Source organism: Thermobia domestica, chromosome 8, assembly GCF_964235325.1.
Source record: "Thermobia domestica chromosome 8, izTheDome1.hap1.1, whole genome shotgun sequence".
Classification (NCBI taxonomy): domain Eukaryota; kingdom Metazoa; phylum Arthropoda; class Insecta; order Zygentoma; family Lepismatidae; genus Thermobia; species Thermobia domestica.
Window position 1 is genome coordinate 17,737,365 of NC_137461.1, and position 26,445 is coordinate 17,763,809.

At 36.2% G+C, this 26,445-nt stretch overlaps 1 protein-coding gene across 1 annotated transcript in view; it reads left to right on the forward strand.

Annotated features, from left to right (window-relative positions):
* The window catches only part of LOC145692730 (uncharacterized), a 42,935-nt gene extending 23,363 nt beyond the window's left edge, over nucleotides 1–19,572 (forward strand). Inside the window, exons 6-9 of the mRNA XM_081768156.1 lie at nucleotides 2,761–2,872; nucleotides 6,372–6,467; nucleotides 9,003–9,132; nucleotides 11,737–19,572. Coding sequence (XP_081624282.1) covers nucleotides 2,761–2,872; nucleotides 6,372–6,467; nucleotides 9,003–9,132; nucleotides 11,737–12,603 — 1,205 coding nt within the window. The 3' untranslated portion in view covers nucleotides 12,604–19,572. The remainder of the gene's footprint in view (nucleotides 1–2,760; nucleotides 2,873–6,371; nucleotides 6,468–9,002; nucleotides 9,133–11,736) is intronic.
* The last annotated feature ends 6,873 nt before the right edge of the window (nucleotides 19,573–26,445 follow it).

Genomic DNA, 26,445 nt, shown 5'->3' on the forward strand with positions numbered 1-26,445 from the left:
TCCTGTACGATTTCTGTGTAACTCTCAGCTTTGTTATTGCCCAGAAAGTTGCGCACAACACACTTAAATGCTGTCCAGGCAGCTAGCTCAGCACTGTTTAACTTGCTGTCAAAGCTATCATCAAGCATTAATTTCCTAATTTGGGGACCAATAAACACTCCCGCTGAAATCTTAGCATCACTCAGGTTAGGGAACTTATCTCGCAAATACTTGAAACCTTCACCAGATGTGTCCATGGCTTTGACAAAGTTTTTCATAAGTCCTAACTTGATATGAAGTGGCGGTAGTAATATCTTATTAGAATCTACCAAAGGAGCGTATTTGACGTTGCATTCTCCAGGTACGTAATTCACTCTAGGTTCCCATTCCTTCACTTCATAATGTTTGTCATCAGCTCGGCTATCCCATAAACATAAAAAACGTTGGTACTTCGTGTAACCGCACTGCAGTCCTAATAAAATACCAACTACCTTGAGATCACAACATATTTGCCAACAATGGTCCTTGTAATTTATAAGATTTAGCAAAGTTGACATGGTGTCATAGGATTCCTTAATCTTCACTGAGTGCGCAAGTGGTATAGAAGGTTTTTTATTTCCATTATGTAAAAGGACAGCTTTAAGGCTGACCTTTGACGCGTCGATAAATAACCTCCATTCTTCTGGAACGTAAGGAATTCCTAGCTCCGCCATCAACCCATTTATATCCGTACATACGCACACATTATCTTGCATTGAGAAATAGCTTGAAAATTGAACATGCCTTTTCCTGTACACTGATATGTTCGTTTCTGCATCCAATAAGTTCCACTGCTGGAGCCTTGATCCCAGAAGTTCCGCCTCTTGTTTTGTCAGGTGCAAATCACGGACTAGGTCATTAAGTTCACATTGCCGGATGAAATGTGGCTCGCGAACACAGTCAGGGATGAACGTTGGATCCTTGGATGTACATGTTGATGTCGATGGTTCATCAAGGTCATGATCATCATCAGAGTCTTTTGGCCATATCTCTTCCCAGTTGGTAGGGGGCTCGGGAAGTGGAAGTTCTTTTGCATTCTGTTACATTTGATAACAAATATTGATAACCATTTCATGAACAAAACGAAAAAACTTGGAGAATTGTATATATATGTATTAAGATATACATATACTGTACGTTTAAAAAAAATATATGTTGGAAGTACATTCTATTTTTATACACGTTTCTAATTTACAGAGAGCAATACAAGTGTGTTGTTGACTATTGTAAATATTCATTTTTATGTCTGTGTTTGTAGTAATAAAGCAAATCGTTTTTACCCCAACTCAGGAGATCTGAAAGCATTACTATCAGGTGCAATAAACAGTGCACACAGTATACATACAAATATATTTATTTCTCTAGAAAGAACAAAGCGATTTTTACGAATCTTTTAGGGTTTATTAAATATAAATCAAGGTATACTTAGGTATAATTTCTATGTTACTATAGGTAAGGGGACAGGAGCTAGGGGAATAAAATATCTGAAAAAGGGAAATTTTTGAGGGAATTTCCCGAAAATCCCTCTGTTACGGGAAAACTGTACGTGATGGAAAGAAACCGAGTGCATATTTGAATTCAGCGCAAAAAGTTCCTTTAAGATCAGGTGATTTTTCTCATGTAACAAACAAAAAGTTTAAATTTGTTAACTAGTGTTATTATTATTAAATAATTTATGAATAATTCATGTGAAAATTCTATATATTTGTCTAATAATATAATGCAAACTCGTAACGTAATATGAAATATTTCTGAATAAATTGTGGTAATCACAAATTATATCTTGAAATATTTTCCGTAATATATTGTGTTATTGGTAGTTATACACATTCCTTTGTCAACTGACGCTCCCATTTAAGACGTCAAGCAATTAACCGTTCAATCACTCTTTTAGGAGGCGAATTTTGCAGATCCTTATTTTATCCATAGTCCATGATTCAGGAAGTTATTTTATAATTCAGTACCCTTGCAGAAATAAATTTCAGGATTCTCTTGAAATAAATTATAAGGGGACTTCAGTTAAGCAGGGAAGACACTCTCCATGTACAGACATTTGAAGAAATAAAACTTTTGGGAGGCCTGTATTGGCATCTATGCGTAGGGTGTTGTAATATATCTCATACCGCCTCAAAGAAAAGGCGTTCCCGATCTGCCCCAAAATGAGCAAAATTTCAAGTTAACCACCTTAAAGAAGATGCGTTCCCAATCTGTCACAAACTGAGCAAATTTCAGGTTAACCATCTCAAAGAAAAGGCGTTCCCGATCTGACCCAAATTGAGCAAAATGTCGGGTTAATAGCCCCAACTGTTTTGAATATCCGGGATGAACGAATCAGTGGGTTTCCTCATATGCATTTGAAATTCATTCAGTTCCACGAGACTCAGAACAACCATGAAATAATAGAAGAAAATCGGACCACTGGATTAGCGTGAGCAGAATTTCGAATTATCGTTTGACAAGAAGTTGGACTGGCAGTCGATCTACCAGGATAAGGTATTAAGCATTAAAAAGACAGGAAAATTGGTTGTGTTGCTGTAATTTAATTGGTAAAGCAACATCCTGGTATGTCGAAGCCAGATTCGAGTCCTCGCCAGTCCAGTGCCCAGATTTTTCGGTGTTGTTTCAAAGTTGTATGTGTAGGTTATCATGATGTATAATGAAGCATTTCGCTTCACTATGTACAGTTTGATGTCCAGATACTGACATACTGTGCACTGACGTCTTTATTATTTTCTTTTATAGAAGATGGATTATTGCGAACACGGGAAGGTAAGATGTGGCGGGACAAACTTTTCCAAGGACAGTGCCCATGGTGTGTGGAACATGTTCAACCTGTACATCCGAAAACCTACAGGTATGAGCATCGTATTATTTCTTCGTGAAAACTTCGTGACACTATCTTCAGTAGTTGCATTATCTCATAATTCTGTGACTAGTGTGCTATTGAAACTCTGTCACAGCACAGATCAGAAGCAACAGGGAACCAAACTGTGACCACTCACAGCGAAACATGAATTTGGAAAGTCTTTGATAATTCTGGATATTTCTAAATCGTATGTTTTAGTTTGTTTGAAACGAGTTATTACTGTAAGTGGACATTATTGGAACAATTCTCCATGTATAAACATCTCAAATAACAAATAAAAAGTGGGGGAAAAATGCACGACTGCACCGAGAACCAAACCCAGGTGTCCGGGTACTGTGCTGGTGTCTTAACAACTACGCAACCATTTCACCTTATCAACAGCCATACATGTTGTTCCTGTAAAATAATGTTCAGCCACTCATACTACAAGTGGCGGAACCTTCATTTATCCTTGGTTTCTATTAGCTTAAGAGGTATAACCATAGGACGTTAAAGACTTTGTTTCATTGCAATTTTTCCTCCGAATGTTTATTCTGTATTGAGGTAAAGTAGATCAATCAAACTTGTGTATCTCTCCTTCTTTCAAATTATAACATTGTTCCTATAAATTAAGCAATGTACTATACTTTAAGTTGGTTGAAATAGTGTGCTCGGTTGTTGTTCATATTTCTCATTCAACTTTTGATAAAATATCCGGATTTTTTCTTCGGGAGTGAAGAGAGATCTCGGGTCAGTTAAGTTTTTTGGTGGGGATAGATATTTCTGGTCAATGACTTTTTTTTTTTTTGGAAGGGGAGATATCGGGTCAGTGCGTTTTTATGGAGGGAAGATATTTCGGATCAGTGAAGTTTTTTGAGGAGGGGAAGATATATCTCGGGTCGATGATTATTTTTTTTTGGGGGGGGGAGGAAGAAATATGTCAGGTCAATGAATTTTTTTGAAGGGGAAAGATATCTCGGGTCAATGAAGGTTTTTTTTTTTATTTTTTTTTATTTTTTTTATTTTTTTATTTTTATTTTTTATTTTTTTTGAGAACGGGAGATACTTCGGATCAATGAAGTTTTGGGGAAGGGGAAAGATATTTCGAGTCAATGAAGTTTTTTCGGAGGGAGAGATATGATGGGTCAGTGAAATTTTTGATGGCTCAATGAATTTTTTGAGGAAGGGTATATATATATATATATATATATATATATATATATATATATATATATATATATATATATATATATATATATATATATATATATATATATATATATATATATATATATATATATATAGGGTGTTTCAAAACAACACCGACAACGTTTGGGAGGTGATTTCTGACACCAAGATAGACTTTATGTAGGAACTAGTATGTGTCCTATCCAAATATCCATGTTTCAGAATCCTGCGGTACTTCCGCAACAATTTTTATGGAAGTAGTTGGTGAGTACTTCAACTTATATGCCCGTAGCCAAACTGACTCTATAAAAATTGTTGCGTGATTACCTTAGGATTATAAAACATGTATTTTTGGATAGCGCACATAAAGTGAACTCTTGACCCGATTACGGTAGGTCCCATAGTTTTGTAGCTATAGACCTTAAAGTTTCAATTTTTCAAGTTTTCGGCAGCCTATAACTCCGAAAGGAAGCATTTGTGCACCCAGGTTGGTCTATACTTTTCTTCTTATCTTGGTGTCAGGAATCACTTCCCAAACGTTGTAGGTGTTGTTTTGAAACAAACAAACAAACACAACACACACACACACACACACACACACACACACACACACACACACATATATATATATATATATATATATATATATATATATATATATATATATATATATATATATATATATATATATATATATATATAAAGATGATCAGAAAAATGGAAACACCTGAACGAAATTGCAACTTACCAGATTAATATGGTGTCGGGCCACCTTTCGCCTTCAGAACAGCCTTGATGCGACGTGGGATTGAGGCATAGAGGTCGTGAATGGTAGCAAGTGCAATTTTACACCATTCCTCGTGCAGGGCATTGGCCAGTTCTGTGAGAGAGGATGGAGGTGGAAATCATCGCCGGAGTCGTGTTTCCAAGACGGACCACAGATGTTCAATTATGTTGAGATCTGGGGATTGGGCGGGCCAGGGGAGGTGTTGAACTCCATCCCGATGTTCCTCAAACCACGCTGCAACAACGCCAGCTGTGTGAATGGGTGCATCATCATCCTGGAAGATGGTGTCATTGTCCGGGAACAACATCCGGACCATAGGATGCAAGTGGTCTCCTAAAACTGCGACATAATCGTTGGCAGTGATTCGTCCGCTAAGTGTGACCACAGGATCCAATGAAAACCATGATATGGCAGCCCACAGCATCACCGAGCCGCCGCCATGTTTCACAGTTGGCCAGAGACACTGCAGATCACTGCATAAGCTTCTTTGGGCGTTCTCCACACATAAACACGGCCCGTGGTTGGAAATAGGGTGAAGGATGACTCATCCGACCATATCACACGTTTCCAGTCCTCAACGGTCCAAGTTGCATGGTCGCGGCACCATTTGCGGCGTGCGAAAGCGTTATGGTCCCTGATGAGCGATTTGGCCCGTACAACACGACCTCGTAAGTTTATGTCATGTAATTCGCGGCGGACTGTGATTGTCGAAACAGAGTGGGGGAGGTGCTGATTGAGTTCCTCCGTCACTTGCTCCGCAATGGCACGACGGTTCTGCGTGACAATGCTCTTTAATACCTGGCGTGACCTGTCACTCATGATTTTCTTCCGCCCACTGTTCCGCTTCCCCGATGTGGTTTTCCCGTGTGTTGTGTAGGCCGTCATCACCTTCGACACTGTCCCACGCGACACACCTAACACAGTAGCCACAGCCGTCACACTCACTCCACATAACCGCACACCAACAATTTGCCCTCTTTGAAAATCTGAGAGGTCTCCCATTTTACACTACCTCCGTCTGCTGCAGCCACTGGACACTGCGCCTGACGTAGTATGGAGACCGACCTACCACACCACCACCAGCGATCCGGGTCTGCGGGCGCCACGACACCATTGCCAACCCATACATCTGACGTATTGCCAACTACAGATGTTTCCATTTTTCTGATCACCATCTGTATATATATCGTGTCAATTAAGATTTTCTTTTGAGAGAGAGCGAGGTAGATATTTTGAGTCAATGAAGTTTTTTCCTTTTTTTTTTGGGGGGGGGGATGGCACAATAGTTCAATGTTATCGACAGATATGTTAATGCAGCTACTGATGAAAGTTTGATGAGGCGTATTAAAGTTAAAATTCATTATGGTAATAGTCGAATTCTCCATAAGGAAATCGATAATGATAATACTGGTAATAATAAAACATATGTACACATCGAATCATGTTGTTAGATGTAGGAACTCAGTGCGAAGTTTAATAATTGCACACATTTTCTCAACCTGTAACAGCGAAACATATTCTTTTGTATTTCAGGCATTTCAAGACTCACTTCAATTACAAGCCTTTTAAGTGTGCCTACTGTGATCATCGTTGTATGGATCGAGCGAATGGCAAGAGACACCTAATGAAGTAAGTTAGAAGCTGTTGAAAAAATCATTGTTCCCTTCTCCTAACGTATTTACGAGTTTCCAGTATTTTTTAAAGAGATTTTTCAAATGGGAACCACTTTTATTAGTCAGAATGTTGTAGGGATGACTGATCTTAATCTATCTTCTGTTTATAATGTTCATGTTTTAACACACCCGAAAAAAAAAAAAAAACCTCTTTTACACACCTTTCAACAATTGTGCCATCTGTCAGCGAAAATTCTTGAACGTATACACAGAATACAGGAGAGCAAGTTGAGTACTTTGTGAGTTTAATGTCGTTTTCAATTTAAATTAAAATCTTTGAAAGGATTCACCAGAGAATAAATAAATAAATAAAAATTATCTCTTTTAGTTTTAAGCAGAACACTAATGACATTTATGATAATGTACCTTAACAGGCTGAAATTTTTTAAATAGTTATTTAGAATACGTTTTCTACATGACGGTTAGTAATAATAAAATTAAAATGAAGCGAATCTCTACACTTGAACACAGATAGTGGTCTGCACCGGCCGAAAGTTTTAGCCCGGGCCCGGCCTAACCCGTGAATTTATAATGTGAGGCCCTACCCGAGTCCGAAATATGTTTTAGCATTTAGGCCCGACCTCTTGTGGTAATCAAATGAGCCCGAAATAAGCCCGAACTACAGAAACTTGATAATGAACGCAAAATTGCGTTTTTATTTACAGTAATTAAAGCTTTAAAAGTTGTCTAGAAAGAATGGTTCAATAAATGTCGTTGTACAGTATATTTACAAAGTTAGGCCCGAAAAGACCCGAGAAATATGGTTGTATATTAAATTTACAGCCCAAGCCCGGCCAGGGCCCAAAGTGATATATGGTTTATAGGCCCGAGTCCGACCCGCGGGCCGGGTCGGACTTAAGCCACGAGCTTGGTCCGAGCCCGTGCAGACCTCTAAACACAAATACAATCTGACACTTTTTGTTAAGAGTACCAAACGCTTACCTGTTGTGCTGCCGCCTTTGAAATCCTAATCGAATTTTATATTCCTGGTGTGATTTCTACAACCAATCCTTTTGTCTTCGAAAGTTACTGAGGGATACTAATGAAGAGCTTCGGCATTTTTATATTTTATTCAGCTTAGTCCTTTATTACACAATGAACATTGAAATCAGCCATAAGTTATTGAAGTGTTTATGATTACCAGACATAACTCACAACTTAGCGGTACCAATATAATTAAAACAATCTAAAATGTTACTATTGACACATATTTCACTTCATTTCTTTCTACTTCAGTTGCTTTCTTCTTCCTCCTCTTCATTAACCCGTAGACAAATTGTATGAACTTATACAAATGGCCTTTCCTAGTAAGAAAAGTGAAATTGATCATTGATCCTGATTGGAACGTTATTGACCCAAAATGTTACTTTTAACCTAAAACTGACTCAAAAAAATTTTCAATCCCCTACTCCCACCCTTTATCGAATTATGGTATTATACATGCTGAAAATAGAATATTTTAAATTTTGGTGGGGGTGGTCAAAATATTTTGAAAGTTTCACAGATTGTAGCTACTATGTAGGTGTAAATGTGACTTTTTTTTTTTCAAAAACATGGTGCCCTTTTTATTTTTGCGTGTTGAAAATTTCAAAAAATCGTAAAAAAAATGTCGCTGATGTTTTTGTAAAAAAACTTCTAATATCCTTAGGTACAACAAATTTTATTCGGGATCTGAAAGTGATGGCAACATTCTCAAAAAGAAATAAAACTGAATACAAACGTGGTTTTTGCACAGTTTTCACCATTTTAGGGCCCTCAAGGTCAAACTTGAAACATTTCTTTGCCAGAGTTCACGAATTTCCTTTCTCTTGCGTCCCTTCCGCGTCTATCGTTCTTGGGCTGCTTCGATTGTGTCCATTTCGAAACAAAAGCGCTAAATATATATCTCCGTAACAGTGCTTCCACTTCAACCGACTGTTGCACAACGAAGTTACACATACCTCACGTTGTCTCCTTGTATCTACCAGTGCTTGTTTCACTGGTCGGATACAATGGCGCTTTCTGTTACCCGCATCGGGAAACGGCGACTCGCTACCAATGAATACTATTTTCCCACAACCGATGGGCCGATTTCATTATCGTACTAGGAAACACCCTTATCATATGTACAAATGTGGAAAAATTGTCAGGATAGGTTGGCGAAATGCTGCCAGGAATATAATAATCGAATTAGGGTTCCTGGGTCAGATAAGAGGCGAGTGTTAGTCAAACTGAATATTTACTTCAACGTTTCATTGTTATGTTCTATAGACCAAAGAGAATTAATGACACATGCAAACGAATGATTGTGAAGGAATTGTAGGATGAGGATAGAAGATGATTTCAAGAGAACCCACGTATACGATATTGTTTTCATCATAAGCAAACATTGCTTGGGATCGTACTAAGGACCCCTCGCAACACAGATAAGCTCCTGTGTACCATTGAACCTCTGTAGCTTTCAGTTAAAAATTGCTTTTATTTATTTATTTATTTTTAAATCTATTTTCAGTGCCCACGCACATCAGAATCTACCATTCCAATTAGTAGGACCAGTGGAAGATAGTAAACATATCATCGAGGGATTACATGACTTATTTATGAAGTACCCCAATTTGCTTCTGGAAAATAATTCGTCTGAGGTTAGTTTTAGTGTAAGTGACTTCACACTAAATCACGGAGTATTTTCAATTTTCTTTGCTTAAGTATTAGGGTAAATTTAATGAAACATCTCATCTGTATAGACTCTTCATGTGTTGTGATACCTAAAGAAGACATTTTAAAAATTCTGTGTTACCATTTCGATTTTAATTTCGGTGACCTTTCTGTTGTCATCTCCATCAAAGTACTTTTTAAAATTTATGTTTAACATTTTATAGTAAGTGTTCTCTGGTTATCAGCCAGGTGAAGATATTGACAACCGACATTTCAAATGTCAACGTCGGATGTCAATAACTTCACCTCGCTGATAGTCCGAGAACATTTGCTAAAATCACATCGCCAGGAAAAGTTAAATTCTTTCTTGTGTTTTAAATTTGTCTTTTGGCCATTTATTATAGTACGTTATGGTACCGAAAGAATACATATTTAAAACACTATAAACTCATTTACGTTGTAAAGTACTGTAATAAATACCCAAAATTCAAAAAGTGCTCTGATGTAGATGGCAGCTCAGGGAAAGTCTTTAAAACAATAGCGTAGGTGAATTCATAATATAGTTTTCATGTTAGAATCGGACAAAAGCGTATTTATTTGCGTGGTACGTCCTTTAATTTGAACAGAATGTCCAATATCTAGTTCGTTTTTTTTTTTGTTGTTGTTTTTTTTTTTTTTTTCTTTCTTTCAGAGAAGGTGAACAGGTGAACTAAAAGATTTATCCTGAGTTTACCAGTTCACGTGCTCATGCCAAGAGTCATTGTTGATATGACTAAAAGAAATGCTTCCAACGGAACTGAAAATCATACTTGAGTCCCGAATACAGCAAACTCCAGCTTAAACATCTGAATAATAAAAAGATCATTTATTTTATTAACAATTACATTTTGAATCTTACTTAAATTAAAGAAAGCCAAATTAAATTCCTAGATGGATGGATTGGTTAAAGACTGGCAATAATCATCATTAACTTCAGTCACAGATGAGAAAAAAAAATTGCTCACCATTAATTAAATGTCTACTCGAAGCCATAAACCAATGATTTTCCTGAGTCAGAAATCTTTAATCGGTTTGACGCTGCGGAAATTCCAGTCTGTCCGCTGTTTGGACTACAGATGGTTATGCGTTCTCATGGTGCATGAGCATGCCGCATGACAGTTATTCTTGGTTTCTGTTTGTGATAGTTGAGTATCCGAAGGGTGTCATAATAACGTGCGATGTGTTCCTGGCAGTACTACAAGAGCAAAGGCCCTTCCATATCGAAGAACACAGTCAACATGACATTGCCATCCAATAAGAATAAGTGTTCCTTCTTTCATCTGAGTGACGCCATTATCATAGGTACTCTGCCATTATTGACAGATCACGTACCGCAACTGAAAATCATCCATGTTCCACGGTCTTCAGCTAATTTCTTCGTCTTTTGCGTAGATGGCACGTGGAGTGATGAAGTGGTTTCTATGTTGTTTTTTTATATATATATTTTATTTTTTTAATGATAATCAAGATTTTTAAATGTTTCATATATATTTTACGAAATTATATACAAATGACGGATACAGACTATACCGGTACGAAAAGAAAGGTTGAATACATATCGTGAGATCCAGCCGCCCGTTGCACTTCACACATATAGCTTTCATTAAATACTGAATCTAGTAGTCTTGGCGCATTCGTTGTTTCACTCTCTTCCATGCGGTGCTTCAGCTTCTTCAAACCTGACCTCCGGTGCGGGTTTTGCCTCTGCTGCTGCTGCCACTGTTGCTATTGTCCTCGTGGTTCCAACGTGAAGAAAAAGGCTCTCTCCTTGTCTTGAATGTGTATAGCCCCTTGGCCGGTCCCTGTGCTGCCACCTGCCGGGAAGTCCGAGGAACTATCCGAAGACGTTGTAGAAAGCCTGAGACGATGTGGTGGCGCTCCCTACCACATACCGTGTATCAATTGTAACTTTCTTCAACCCCCTCTCCCTTTCTGTCCTGCCACCATACCCTCTAGCACGTCCCTCGTGATACAGCTCCTTCTTAGCTAATGTCCCAACCAGTTTCTCTTCCTCTTTTTTAATAATATCTAAAATTACTCTTTTCTCCCCACCAATTCTCACACCCTCTGATTCGTTTTCCACTTGACCGATCTAATTCTCTCCATTCTCCACACCCACATTTCGAAAGCTTCCTGTCTGTTTTCATAGTTTTGGGTATTACTCAAGAATTGGAACACGCCCGGTGTATACAATATTGCTTCAACAACATCCTCCATTCAGCATACTCTTCACGCAGACCAATAACGTTCTCTATTGGCACTACGTACATCAATGTGTGCAGTGCTGCCAACTCCATTTACGTTTCAGTCGAGCGTCCAGCCTTTTTACCTATATTACCTATTTAATAAAAAGAGTGTTAATATTATCTTAGTTACTGCAACCAGTTCCAGTAACGATACTCTTGACATGGTAGAAGCAATGTAAAATGAAAATTTATAAATGTTCTAAAATCATGGTAACGAAAACAATTTTTTTTAAATATCAACCATGTTAACCAGAGTAAATATATTGTCATAAATCTGAGATTACTAGTGTTTTATTTTATTTTCAGGATTCGTCACAGCCAAATGGAATTTCGGGAGCAGTAAGGCAAAAAGATGGAATTATAACCATAACAGATGAATTAGTGAAAGATATGCAACTATTGTTAAGTGTGTATTCAGATGCGAAGTTCGAAGTCCGTCGTGAGTCCACGCATTGGAAGCAGTGTGAAGATTGTCCTAAAAAATTTCGAAAACTTTCCAGCTTAAACAACCATAAGCTACAGTCACACTCAACTTTCGCTCTCGCGCCAAGTTTTAAGTGTAGTGAATGTAGTTACCGTAATCATCGCCAGCGTGTTGTACAGAGACACGTGGCGACAGCACATAACGGTAACAGTGATATCACCGTACATCGTACAACGTATGTGCAAAATGAAAAGGGTGAACTTATTGAAATTGAAGTGGATGAGGCTGAACTACCAGAATACACTGTGATCGTTTCTGATGAGGAATCACATTGCAAACAGATAGAAGTGGTTCATCTGTCCAGTCAAGAAGCTAGTTCCATCCAGGAGAATCCTAGTGCAATGTCTTCCGTAAATTGTGATGTAGTTATTGACCACGAAGTTCTGAAAAATAGCAATAGTATTCAGAGTAGCGATACTAATAGTGATAACAATAATCAGATTAATGTTACTGATTCAAATACGCAAGTTGAATTATCGTCCAGTCAGATTACAGTTGATGGTATAGAGATTCCAACGATATTGCATCTGATTGACAGTAAATATTTATCGTCCTCTGATATAACAGTCGAAATATCTGATAGCGTAGTTAGTTCGTCAGCCATTTCTCAAATTGCTGTGCTGGACACTGCAGCCGTGACTGAGGCAGGGACCCCAGGATCCTTTTTTACTACGTCGGAAATAGGGTAGGGGCATTGAATCGATCAGCGTTAGCTAAATAACACTATAAAATGAATGGTTAATATAGTTCCTCTTCCAATCAAATATATAATCCAATCCGACTTCCAGTCATAACTACGGAATTCATGTGTGATATCTTCTTTATATACAGGGTGTTTCAAAACAACACTGACAACGTTTCGGAGGTGACTCCTGACACCAAGATAAGACAAAAAGTATAGACCAACATGGGTGTAGAAATCCGTCATTTAGGAGTTAGACTGCCGAAAACATGAAAAAATGAACTTTAAAAGTCCATAGCTCCAATACTATTGGACCTACCATAGTCGAGTCAAGACTTCACTTAGGAACTAACATGTGCGCTATCCAAAAATATATGTTTCAGAATCCTGCGGTACTCACACAACATTTTTTATAGAGGGAGTTTGGCTTCGGGCGTATAACCTGAAGTACTCACCAACTACCTCTATAAAAATTGTTACGAAAGTGTCTCAGGATTCTGAAACTTGGATATTTGGATAGGGCACGTACTAGTTCCTAAGTGACGTAGGATTGGAACTATGGATTTTTAAAGTGCATTTTTTTTTCATGCTTTTCCCAACCTATAACTCCGCAATGACGGATTTTTGCACCCAGGTTGTTCTATACTTTTTGTATTATCTGGTGTCAGGAATCACCTCCTAAACGTTGTCGGTGTTGTTTTGAAACAGCCTGTATATATGTTAAATAAGTGCAGTCATGTTTAATAGATAGAAAAAAACTGGTGATTCATTTTTTAAAACGTTATACCTATTATACGTAAGCATAATTAGGTTAATGATAAACATTTTCAGCTTTCTGATATTTTTATTTGAAGCGATTGTGAGAGTACTGTCTTTAAAATAAAAATAGGTTATCAGTTTTTTTTTTTAACATGTCTGTATTTACGTATATATATTCATCGAGTGTTCATAAAATGATGATAGAAAATTGAGAGGGGAAATAGTGCGTGACAAAACTAAACAAGAGTATCGGATTGAATAATAGGTCAAGAAATTGTTCATTTCAGAGATACTGTGATTACTGTCGTGGGAAAATACATCGGTTTTACCTCCACATACATATTGTGTATGCAACTAACAGCAGTAAGGAGACAGTCTACCTAGTTACAATGAAAATAATGTAACTAGAAATGCAGTGTTCACAATCATAACGAATGTTCCAAGGAAGACCCTATAGCAAATTCCAGGTTTAGTGGATTATTGGCATTAGAATATCACCTACTATCGCTACTCCACAAGTACCAATATGGAGTTTGAAGATAGATAGACATTGAATGCTCGGTATTGCACTTAAGTCATTTCGAATACTGGTGTTAATTTAACAGACAAAGGTAATTGAAGGTCATTTTCCTACTTTGGTTATATCATAAGGAAACAGTTTTCTGAGTTCGTTACAATTTTTCCCTATTACTTGTGATTCATTCTTTATTTTCAGTTTTGTTTCATCACTGTATGACAATAAGATCAATTTTAAAGAAGTTACAGATAATTTTGTTAAAATCTTTAAAAGATTATTTTTTTTCTCCGCGTCACTCTCGTTGTTAAATGGTGTAAAAAAAAGGGAAGTCGAACAAGTAAACCAAAATTAATTAAAAACAAAATACGCAAAAACCAGCAAGAATTATCAACTGTGAAAGTTTCGCCATCTTCCTCACTACAGATCCTTTCAAAAAAAATAACGTGTGAGCTGCTACATCTTGTTGAGTACCTTCTTCTGAATGTCATAACTCTTTCTACTTCCATTAGTTCTTCATATAGTTCGCTTAGATATATATACAGGGTGTTGCAAAATGTGTCACAATATTTTGGAAACAGATTTCTTACATCAAAATAATAAAAAAAAAGTTCATATGAATCTGTGCTTAAAAGTGGATACTTTCGGAGTTATAGTGTGCCGTAAAAGTGGAACAAGTTCATATTACTATGGGACCTATCATAGTCAGATCAAGACACCACTGAGGAATTTGTATGTGAATTATCCAAATATCCATGTTTAAGAATGCTCTAGTAGTTGCACACCAATTTGTAGAGAGGTAGGTGGAGAGTGGTCAAGTATTCCCAAGCAGCATCTCTAAAAATGATTGTGCAAGTACTGGAAGTTCTGAAAGATGGATATTTGGATAGTTCACATAGTAGTTCCTTAGTGATGTCTTAACCCGAATACGACCGGTCCTATAGTAGTGGAACTACGGACCTTTAAAGGTTTTTTTTTTTTTCCCTATATAACTACGAAATTATGCACTTCCGACTATAGGTCCGTATGAACTTTTTTTTTCTTATTTTGATATGAGAAATCTATTTCCAAAATATCGTGACAAATTTTTGTGACACCCTATATATAAAAGTTACTCATCTCTGCTTTAGCAACTGGTATTTGAATCGGTCTTGTACAATCTTGTTCAAAAAGATCAGGTCAGTTTAAAGAAACCTTGTAATCTTATCCATAAGTAGAAATAAATCAGTAAATTAAAATCTTTTCTCGATGTTAAAGTCAAATACTAATTGTCCTATGTAGAGTTTTAACAGTGCAGTCTTCTAGAAAGGCCATGTTTAAAAATTTTGCTGAGGTGAGCTAAAGCTATCTGTAATCTAAAATATAAATATGAAACGTAAGGCAGTAGAAAGCTGTATTCTTGAATATTTCATCATAATATTAAAGGAAGGATTATTTCATATGCAGGCTGAGAAAAATTGTTGTATATGATGTAATTCCATGTGAGTATGAGTGAACCATGTTACAATGAGCATTACAAACTCTAGTATTCTGATATCCAGGTAACATTGTGTAGTATGAATATATGTGTCAGATAAGATACAATCCTTTGATCCGTTCAAATGCTGTGGAACCCAACGTGAATTATTTTTGAAAGTTATAAAGCTTTGTTTATAGACTGACTCTGTGTTTATGTTTAAAAAAAATGATTCTTCTGTTACGTCACAAGAAGTATGTACAGATGTGTGCGAGCAAATATATTTATTTTATTGTTGAGTGTGTTAGCTAATGATATCAATCAACGAAAATAGAAATGAAGTATGAGTTGAATTGTGTTGAGGTGTTCGTATATTTGAACCTAGAAAAATATTTATTTTGTTCGTTTTATGATTCACTTCACTGTAAGATTTTGTTCCTTCTTTATTGTGAAAAAATATGTTGTTGCTATTTGTACATTATCGCTCGTAAGAATTTGAATATACTTATTTTGAAGTGTATACGTTACCCGTAATGGAAAAATTGAACTAAAAATGATTTTAAATGTCAATATTTTTTCACAAAAGAATATCTGAATGTTTCAATGAATTTCCAAAACAAATATTGTGTGATCAAGATTCTTTCAATGTATTACTTTTCTCATAACAAATATTGTGCGAGTGATTTGAGCAATAGCTTAAGTTATGCCTACAGCTAGGTTGTCAGACTGCAAGAATCTTGTAGCTGTTATTAAAAAAAATCTTCCAAACTCCATGTTTCTATTTACTGTTTACACAGTACAGCTTTCTGAAACCAAGAAAGATATCTCCACCTATGCAGCACTGCACCCTAGTGGACAAATAGTGAACCTCATTATTTTGACGTGCTTCCTCTCCCCACCCAAAAGAATCCGTCGTTTCGAAAACGGCGATTTTTTTTTTTTCCTTTCCTTTATGTCAGTGGACGGGCGATAGCAGGTAGCAAGCAAGTCAATCTAGAAAGTTATACATGGCTTAACTTCTTGCAAAATGACAAAAGTGTCGTATGTCCCTTTCAAGACTGTTTACGTGGAGAAATATTGTAGGGTTGCAAGATTTTTTTTTTTTTAGTAGGTACAAGATTCTTGCAGCATGACAATCTTACTTTAAATATTTGTGGGAGATGTAAGCTTTACACAACCTTATTAGAGAACGTTTTCATGAATTTTGTTTGTAATATGTGTCATTTTTATTTTATTTTTTAGTTACTTTTGTTATTTCTGATTATGAAATATGAATTTTCCTTCCTAAGTACGCTTACGAGAATTGAAACACGTTATAAAACAGATAGATTTTAAGTAAAGAGGAATCTGCTTTGTTTCGATCTTCTATGTGAGTTAAATTGTATGAGTCAAGGGATATACATGATGTCTCGAAAGTCTCCTGACAGGATAACTGTTATTATCAGAGTTACAACAAAATTTAAAAGGGGACACCGTCTCCAAATATGATGTTTTCAGTCTAAAGTGAAGGAATTTTTTAAAATCAAACGAGCCATTTGGGCTCTATACTCTTTATGCGCCCAATGTTAAATGGAAATGTAACGTTGCCATTCACCTGAACTCCCCCTCCCCCCCAATTCACTTTATGTTGTAGATCCAGGTAAATGGCAACGTTGCATTTTCATTTAACATTGGGCGCATAAAGAGTGTACAGCCCAAATAGCTCGTTCGATTTAAAAAAAAAAAAAATCATTCACTTTAGATTAAAAACATATTTGGAAACGGTTTTCCCTCTTAAATTTTGTTGTAATTCTGATAATAACAGTTATCCTATGTCAAAAGACTTTTGAGACACTTTGTACAATTCTTGTTAAATAATGTAACGTAAAATTTTTTCACTTTCTTTTTTCCATAGCTGAAATAAATATAAAAGCTTCGTAAAGGTAATGTTTGAGATTGGTTCATAAGTATCATCAATTGAAGGTTTTATGAAAGTAGAGCTTCTTCATGTGGCATACAAATAGTAAATTTACTAAACCAGCGTAACGAAAGCAACAATATGTCAGTCGACTAAGACGTTTGTGCCTGATCATTTAAAAAAATAAATTATTCCTTGAGTATCCGCCCATTTGTTATATGAAGCTAATATGTCATAAAAGATATTTGCAGTCCACGAATTGCATTCTATGGTTATGTACATATTTGAATTTGTCATAAACAGTGCGGACTCGAGGAATTTTGCCGCTCCGTGCAACTCACACTTTTATTTTATTTTTTTAAAAATCCAACTGAGGAGCCATGACTTCAGTATGTCTGGTCATAAATTCTAAAGAGTAGCGTTAGTAATTAAAATTGATGAAATATTGAAAAATGGTCATAAACTTTTTTTTTTTTTTCAGAAGGAGAGGAAATAATGTATTGCTATAGCTTAATCTGGTATCGCCTTATAGAGTCGTTGCATGCAATATGTTGCAGTAAGTCCCGGGGATACGCCTATTCATCGGATTACATACAATTCAACACGAAATCTGCACGTGTTTCATATTACTTCGAGTTCGAACAGTCGGCTCGTTTAGGGACTTGTCATTATTAATATTCTGGATATTTTTCAGGAAACTCCTACTGAACTCCGAATGAAAATTCTAGAGGAGGATATTACAACTAAAAAGAATTAAATAAACTCAAAACTAGAAGAGAACAAACTAGCAATTGTACAATCGTCAACAACAAAAACATACAATACTTACGAAGGGGTATCCAAAAGTTTTAATTATCACCATGAAAGAAAAACATACAATACTCACAGTAATTGGTCAAAGTTAGTTCTTCTCCATGCAATCTCCCTGCAGAGTCACACATTCCCCAGCGTTTCTTCATCTTTTTCAAGCCTTCTTTTCGGGTCCTCCAATTTGCTCGAAAACTACTGTTCCACTTTGAAAATGACATCCTCTCTGTCGTCAAATCATCGACGACGAAGTGGTTTCTTCATCTCGGGAAAGAGGAAGAAGTCACTTGGCACAAGATGAAGCGAATAAGATGGATGCGGCCGAAGTCCATAGCCTAACCGGTTGGTCGTGGCTAGTTTATTTCTGAAGAGGTGTCAACAAGCGAGGAACCCATCATGCAGACACCTTATTCATGTGCAGTTCCTCATGAATAATCCTCCACACACTTTCGTAACTTAGTCCAGTATCCGCCATCACTATTTCCAAGGTCGATCTTCTGTCTTCGAGAATAACGGTCTCCACTTTCTTCAGCGTGGCAAGATCATCCTTAATTAAGGGTATCCACGCTTGTGGCTTGTCTGTGAGGGACATATTACCACTTTGAAAGTTACGCTTCCACCTCTCAACCGTATCATATGATGGGCTTTCATCCCCATAGACAGCTTTCATTTTGTCGTGGATTTGGGGTGCGTTATTGCCCTTCAAATAGAGGAACTTTATGACATTTCGGGCTTCAATTTTGTTCATCATGCAGGTTAATGTCGGCTGTGGGAAAAAAAAAAAAAAAAAAAAAAAAAAAACTTTAGACACATATTTGATATTTGCACAAGTATGTATAGAAATGACACCGATTAGGTACAAAAAGTTTCATGTAAATATCTGTATAACTTCTTTATAATAATTGAAACTTTTGACTACCCTCTCGTACCTTTACTTTTCTGTATGGTTTAATATTTTACATTTTAATTTCAAAATTCAGCTAAACTTAAGTAGAACATCTTCTGTTGCTCTTTTCTACTGTAAGAAAGATACGTTTAAGACAAATATGAAATCAGAATATTTTTTTAAAAATCTCATTTCTTCAAAGATTACTATGTTTTATTCTTGATAAAATATGTTCTGTCTCTTACGTTATATAGATTTTTTCTTTATATATCTTTACTTCTGTTTGCATAATATTTTTGATGTAATTGAAATAAGATTATGTTATTGTGAGTAAATTACAAGATTATATACCAAAGTTATTGATTATATATATTATAAAAAAAATACAGCATTGCTACTATGTAGCGTTGTCAATATGTATAATTCAAATATAAAAATTGAAATTTTATTCCAAAGAGTAATAAAGAAAATGAATTATTACTATTATTGTAATTATCGTGTAGTGTTCTTATTCAGATCTTACACTCTTCTCACTTATATCGTGTTTGATTTTTTAAACTTATTTTTTAAATATAATTGATACCAATGTGCAGTATGGGAATTGTATAAAAAAATTCCTAGTTTTAAAAAATGAATTGTCAGTAGCAGTAAAATGCTGTGGTTCGTTTATACCTAGGTAATATTAGAAGTGAAAAGTATCAATTTTATCTTATATGTATATATGAGCTATAGGTTTTGAACTTTGGTCTAGACTGAACACAGGTGTTCAGGATTGTTGAGATATGGGGATTGGGCGGGCCAGCGGAGGTGGTGTGGTTCATTCCGACGTTCATGAAGCCACACCTGAACAGCTCTAGCAGTATGAATTGACGCATTGCATTTTGGAAAATTGCATCATTCACCGATCATATGTTCCACTGGGCCACATAAAATGTCGACATAATCACCGGGTGTAATGCATCCTTGTGAACGAAATCATAACACCCACGGAATACCAGGAAATTGCGGCCCATAGCATCACAACACCCTCGGATTAACAGAAAATTGCGGCCCATAACATCAGAACATTCACGAAATACCAGGAAATTGCGATCCATACTATCATAACATCCACGGAATACCAGGAAATTGTGACCCATAGCATCAAAACATCCACGGAATACAAGGAAATTGCGGCCTATAGCATCACAACACCAACGGAATACCAGGAAATTGCGGTTCATAGCATCTCGACAACCACGAAATACAAGGAAATTGAGTTCTTCAGCATCAGAGAGCCACCGCCATGTTTCATGATAGGGAGGAGACAGTTCTCAGCATAAGCTTCTTTCGATGTCTACCATGTATAAGCACGGCCTGTTGTTGAGAATGAAGTTAAAGAGACATCACATCATATTATGCGTTTTCAATCATCGACAGCCTACTTTGCATGTTATTGGCACCATTTTCGCGCCAAAGCGTTGTTGGTGATCAAAGTTGCATCTGTGCTGCGGATGATGAGGTTATGCAAAACGCGTAGTGTGATTGTTGGAATAGGCTGTTTCAGGTGTTGATTTCCGATATTCTACATGTACGTTTGCCGCATTTATTCTACGTTCTTCGTGATAATCCTCTTCAATGTTGTGTGATCCTTGCGTCTGAGCTTCTGTTCCGTCCATTATTCTTCTTCGCTGTTATTGTTTTACCTTAGGGGGCCGCGGTGGCTCAGTGGTAGAGTGTTCACCTCTGGTACTTGGGGTCCCGGGTTCGATCCCAGCCCCCGCCAAGTGAACTTTGTGGTGGACAAACACCGTGTGCGTGGGTTTTCTCGGGGTTCTCCCGTTTCCTCCCACTTCCTTCATTCCACCATTTCATTCATTTCAAATAACCACCGTCTCCTTTAGCCTAACCGGCATAACCGTGGGACGTAAAACTCAAAGATTTCATTTCATTTCATTTGTTTTACGTGAGTTCTGTAAGTTATCAACACTTTAGACGCTGCTACGTTAGACGAACTTGCATCAACTAATCACGCATCCACAATTTGTCCTCTTTGAACTCCGAGAGGTCTCCCACTTTGCATTATGTTGCAGTACGTCGGCCCTCTTCAAGATACGGATATGTTCTAATCCGCCTGTCATACTACAAACAATCACTTGCGAGGGAGACCCACATTCAATTCCCATGTGGTTCAGATCCCACGTTAAGCTATAAGTCCATGTCTCATATAACCTCTCTGCTGAAAGAGACGCTAAACTAAAAATAAAATGAAATACAGACGATCGCGCAATACACCATTGATAACAGCCAGGTAATGCACACACATCTTGAGTGTTACCATCTGACACATTGCACATGTTGCATACTAAAATATATTCATTATTTACAGGATTCGCCTTATTAGAGGAGCACGAATTCCCTGACTTTTCCAGGTCGCGATTTTCAAAGTCCATTTATAATGTTAATATATATTCCCGACCAGGGTGTTTGTGTAGGTAGAGAATATTTCCAAAACAAACTAATTTATTCTGTAAAATATCTCCTAGCAAATAGTCAGGTAAAAGGTTCAAAGCAACGGGTTCTAAGAAGTAAAAAGCCGTATTTAAAATTTCCTGACTTTCAGCTTTTCATAAAATTCCCTGTCTTTTGCAGGACTTTTTACGAGTAAATTGAATATTGTGACTTTCCACGTTGGTATGACCAAAAAGTCCGTTTTCTGAAGTAATTCTCAGTCTCTCTCTCTCTCTCTATATATATATATATATATATAACTTTAGCGAAAAATAATGTAAGTGTACACAAATTCAAATACAAAATAATAATCCACCTACGACAAAGCGTCCAAACCTACATTGGATCATCTAGGAATGCGTATATATATATATATATATATATATATATATATATATATATATATATATATATATATATATATATAGATTGGTATGGATTTATGTTCCAGCGTAAATCTGGAATGCTTGGAGCAATTTTAATCAAACTTCCTACTCATATTACCTAGTCTGGAAAAGAGTAGTGTCGGAATAAGAGCACACCTATGGGGAGTGGGAGGGAAACAAAATCGATAGAAAACGATCGATATTAAATTCTTAGTTTTGTGGGTCCCTTAGATAAATAGTAACACCCCTGATGCCGTTAAACCCCGATTTAAGCTCATTTGCACCTGAGGGTGTTGTGTGACATAGTGACGTAAAAATATTGAAATCGCGATAATGGTGTCGAGCCATTAGTTTTCAGCGTCGCTAAGTTAATTGGTGGCAGTTCTGATGCTGTTTATGTCCAATTTCAGCCCCCACTGATGGCAAGACCCCTAAGCCCTCCTAAGAGGAATGGGGGGGGGGGGATTGACAAAAAAGTTTTTTAAAAAAAAGTGTCAAATCTATAGTTTTCGAGGTCGCTTAGATAAAGAGTGGCACTCCAAATGACAAGTTCAAGTTCCACATCCCAGAAGTAATAACTTCACCAGTAGCGGTTTGTGGTCTGTAGACGCACCGGTTGCAATGTTGTAATATCAAAGGTATGTAGTTACGCGCAAGTGTTACCCTCCCCCAGCATTCTTGAGTTTTATCCAAAAAAATATTCAGGAAATATGAAGCGGAAAGTCCTTTTAAGCTCCATTTGTATACTTATTGATTAAAGTGTTTTCTCTAATATTGATTTAATATATAAGTTTTTTCCAGTTTTTTTTTCAAACAACCACTATTAATGTACGTTTATACACTATTTATATAAAAACTTCTACGTTCATGTTATTGAACAAGAGATAAATCGAATATAGGCATCTAGCATGTGCTGTAAGCCATAAATGATATCGTTAACCCAAAAAGAAGAAAAAAGCAAGAAAATTGCATATATTCATGCACGCAGTTAAACAAAATTATTTAATTAAGTAAACTATGCATTATTTTAGAATGGAAGGTCTTCGTTCTTTTCGAGCTTCAAATTTTTCTATGACTTCATTGAAATCTGAAATGCTGCTCGCCAAGTTTTTCTGAATAGAAAACATCGCTACTGCAAATATTTTCCGCTTTATTTTCCTTAGGGTATAGAAACACCTTTCTCCTCCGACAATATGTATTTTGTTAGTATTTCTTTGTATGAATTTAAGGGACAAAAAGTTCATTTTCAGTAACTATGTATTTTTGGCTGCTGCTCTACTATAAAGAAGCATGAAATGTTTTTTTTTTTCCTTCGAAAATTTAAAAAAAAAAATAATAGTTTAACATTCCAGCAATTTAGGCTAAAGAAGACAAATAAGTATTGAAAGTGAATGATTTAAGATTATTTTTTATGCTCTCCGCCGGAAATCGAACACGAATGACACAGAGCTAGGAATTAGACCAATGGTAAGACATTTTCTTCGAAACTCTCCCCCCCCCCAGAATAGAATTTTTTTATTTTAAAATAAAACCTATCCCAAGAATTTTTACCTTTGTATTATAAATGTAAAATAAAATCTATTGACTTTGAACGACCGCCCTCTCCCAAACATTCAGCCTGTATCCGCCCCTACTACCACCAGACGCGTATTTGTTCTTTGCAAGTTTCTGTTTGGTGAATAACTTCTTTCTTCCAAGCGTCTATCTCTCACTCAACTTATCAATTGAGTCAAGCGCTGCCAAGCGGAGGAATTCGTAACTACTATAGAAGCTGACTATATACCAGTTGCGGACGAAGTTACAACTGGAAGAGAGCAATACGGTAGGACAGCAGCGATGCAAGAATAAATTCACTTTCTCATGTTAAGAGATAGGAGCTCGCCGCCATATGCTCAATGTTACTGCTTCTAGTGGCAATGCTCGCTGCAACTGGATTTGTAAATCACTCTCTTTCATTCAGTTTTTTAAATTTATTTTTTTTTTTTTAGAAATTCATCAATGTTTTTCGCTCAAGAGCAAAAGTTTATTTTTTTTATTGATACACTACGTTAATACTTAAAAATATCTTTAGTATTAAAAAAATATCTGGTTGCACAACCATGCAACATATAGTACCAGCCGCCAATGAACTTCACCTTAATTTTTTTTTTTCGACATTTTGATTTCGGTGTTCTTACGAGAAGCACTGGCAGGACGGCAGCTACGTCTCTTGAATATATATATATATATATATATATATATATATATATATATATATTTATTTAGAGTATTCTTTGGGAAGGGGAAAGTCCCTTTCAAAACTACAGTGAAAATGAATTTTTGTCAACATGTTAGTTACCTATAAACGGAATATTCATCTTTCTAAAATTCCTTTATTTTATTTTTATCCCTTACCGTACGACGAATAAGCAATATATATATATATAATAAAGATGTTTATATTTTTAATTTTTTTCAATTTTTTATCAAATAATACAAAACTAACTATATGTTTTGATTTTTTTGAATATTTCAGTCGTGCATGTACTGTAACTTAATTTTGGGAATAATATACTGAAAAAAAAAAGCAAATAGCAGGAAATCTTCCATGCACGTTCTCATTTCAATATCTCCATTTCAAACAGCCATATGGATTCTATGAATCACTGAATACAGATTAAAAATCCGGGCAGTGCTTTCTGCAGTTACATATCTAAGCCTGTTGATCACATCTGATATACAAAGTGTTCGAAAACTTAAACCGTACATATGGTACATTTCTTCTTGTGTTCTGACGATTGCGCCCTCTAGAGCATTACACTCGAACTTGACAGTAGCACTTGATGGCCACAATCTGTTCCTCATCATCGAATCCAATTCGTAAGTTAACTTCATCAGTGTCTCGGTTTTCTGCATCATGCTTTCAACAACTGTAGCTACGGAACACAAACCATAACCTTCAAATCTGCGTAACTGATCAAGATGATTGCGAATTTCTGCTAACGTTACGGCCACGTTATGAAAAGTAATTAACATTGTTGTTTATACAATTCAGTCAATTACGGTACAAATTATTATTTTAAAAAAATAAATGTATCGAAATGTTATCTTGATATGGTTTAGTTGCCCAGAAGTTAACGGAATTACTTTATGAGTGATAATTTCCAGTTTTTCAATTTCAACATCTTCCGATTTTCTCCCAATGTGGTTCTCCAAGACAAAGTTTTCTTGGGCAAATAATTTCAGATGTTGCTATGATATGGCTATAATATAGGCCTATATACATTTTACCTTAGTTATAAATTTTATATTATTGAATATATATATATTGTAGATGCATCCGATAATCAATCATTATCATTATCATTTTATTGTTTGTTATTTAAGATTAATCCGATTCAAAATCGTATTGTAATAAAGTCAAGTTTTGTTTCATAAAGAATCAGAGAAAAGATAAACATTAACATGGAGTAAGAGATTACACATGATGTTGTTATTGTTTATGTGATGTCGTCTAGACATAGTGTTTGCATTATGTTGAAAAGACAAGAATTAAGAAAAGAGCTTGTAAGCTTTAAGTTTTAAAATGTTGTAAGATATTTGTGTATTCAGCTTGTTCACAGAATACATAATTTCGGATATGACATAATATGCAGATTGGCAGAAATAAACTGTCTGAGAATTTTGGACATGGCACAACAATGGAGAAACGAAAGTTTTCCAACAGCTAAGACATTTGACGTCACTCCAGAGATGAGCAGACGAATTCCATCGTCTGGAACATGGAATAAAAAAACCAAATCTTTGTGGTATGGAGATGGAAGTTGAGTAGAGGGACACAAGCGATAACAGTCTCGAGAGAAGAGGTGAACGAGGTGTGTGAAACCTCAGTCTCAGGTTCGAGACTAGACGGTCTCCAGTTGTCGGTTGACAGCTGGACAACAGTCGAAGAGTCAACGATTATCCAGTTTCCAATCATCATCCATGTTCCAGACAACAGGCAGATCCAGGTATGTCATCGGCTACGTTGTGGCCTATGTTTAAATTCTCAGAAGTTTATAAGTACTGAATCTGAGAGTGTCATGTCATATCTAACGCTAAACATCACACTTTACACATAACTAAATTAAATCAAAATACATTAATTATTTAAACTTATTTGATGTTGATCTTTTGAAATAACCTCTCGCTAAACATACAGTAAACTTGGTTAATTCCTGTCCATTTCGGATAATGGATGGAAGCAATCTATCTGCATCAGTAAGCATTTCTTCCCCAAATCTTAGGCGCGATGCAGTGAGGTTGAAAATATATATATATATATCCAGGAATGTAATGTAATGTATACGTGGGTATACGGTGTACACCCACGTCTAGTTTTTGGAAACTATCGTATAGCCACACCCAAAATTTAGGAAGTACGGGGTATAAGCTACATTCGATCCATAGTATACTCACTTCTTGGAACAAGCAACTGCTTTTCATGTATTATATTTCAAAAGAAAAAAATCTCTCTAGACAGCTGGTCGCCAAGCTGCCGCGAACGATGTGTAAATTGTTTTAAAATGTTTGCGTTTTCGGAGCGTGGAAATCGAGTTTTCCGAGAATCCCTTCTATAAACGAAAATAGCACTCTGAACCTGCAGTGATTTTCCTCAAGACCTCTAGTATTATAA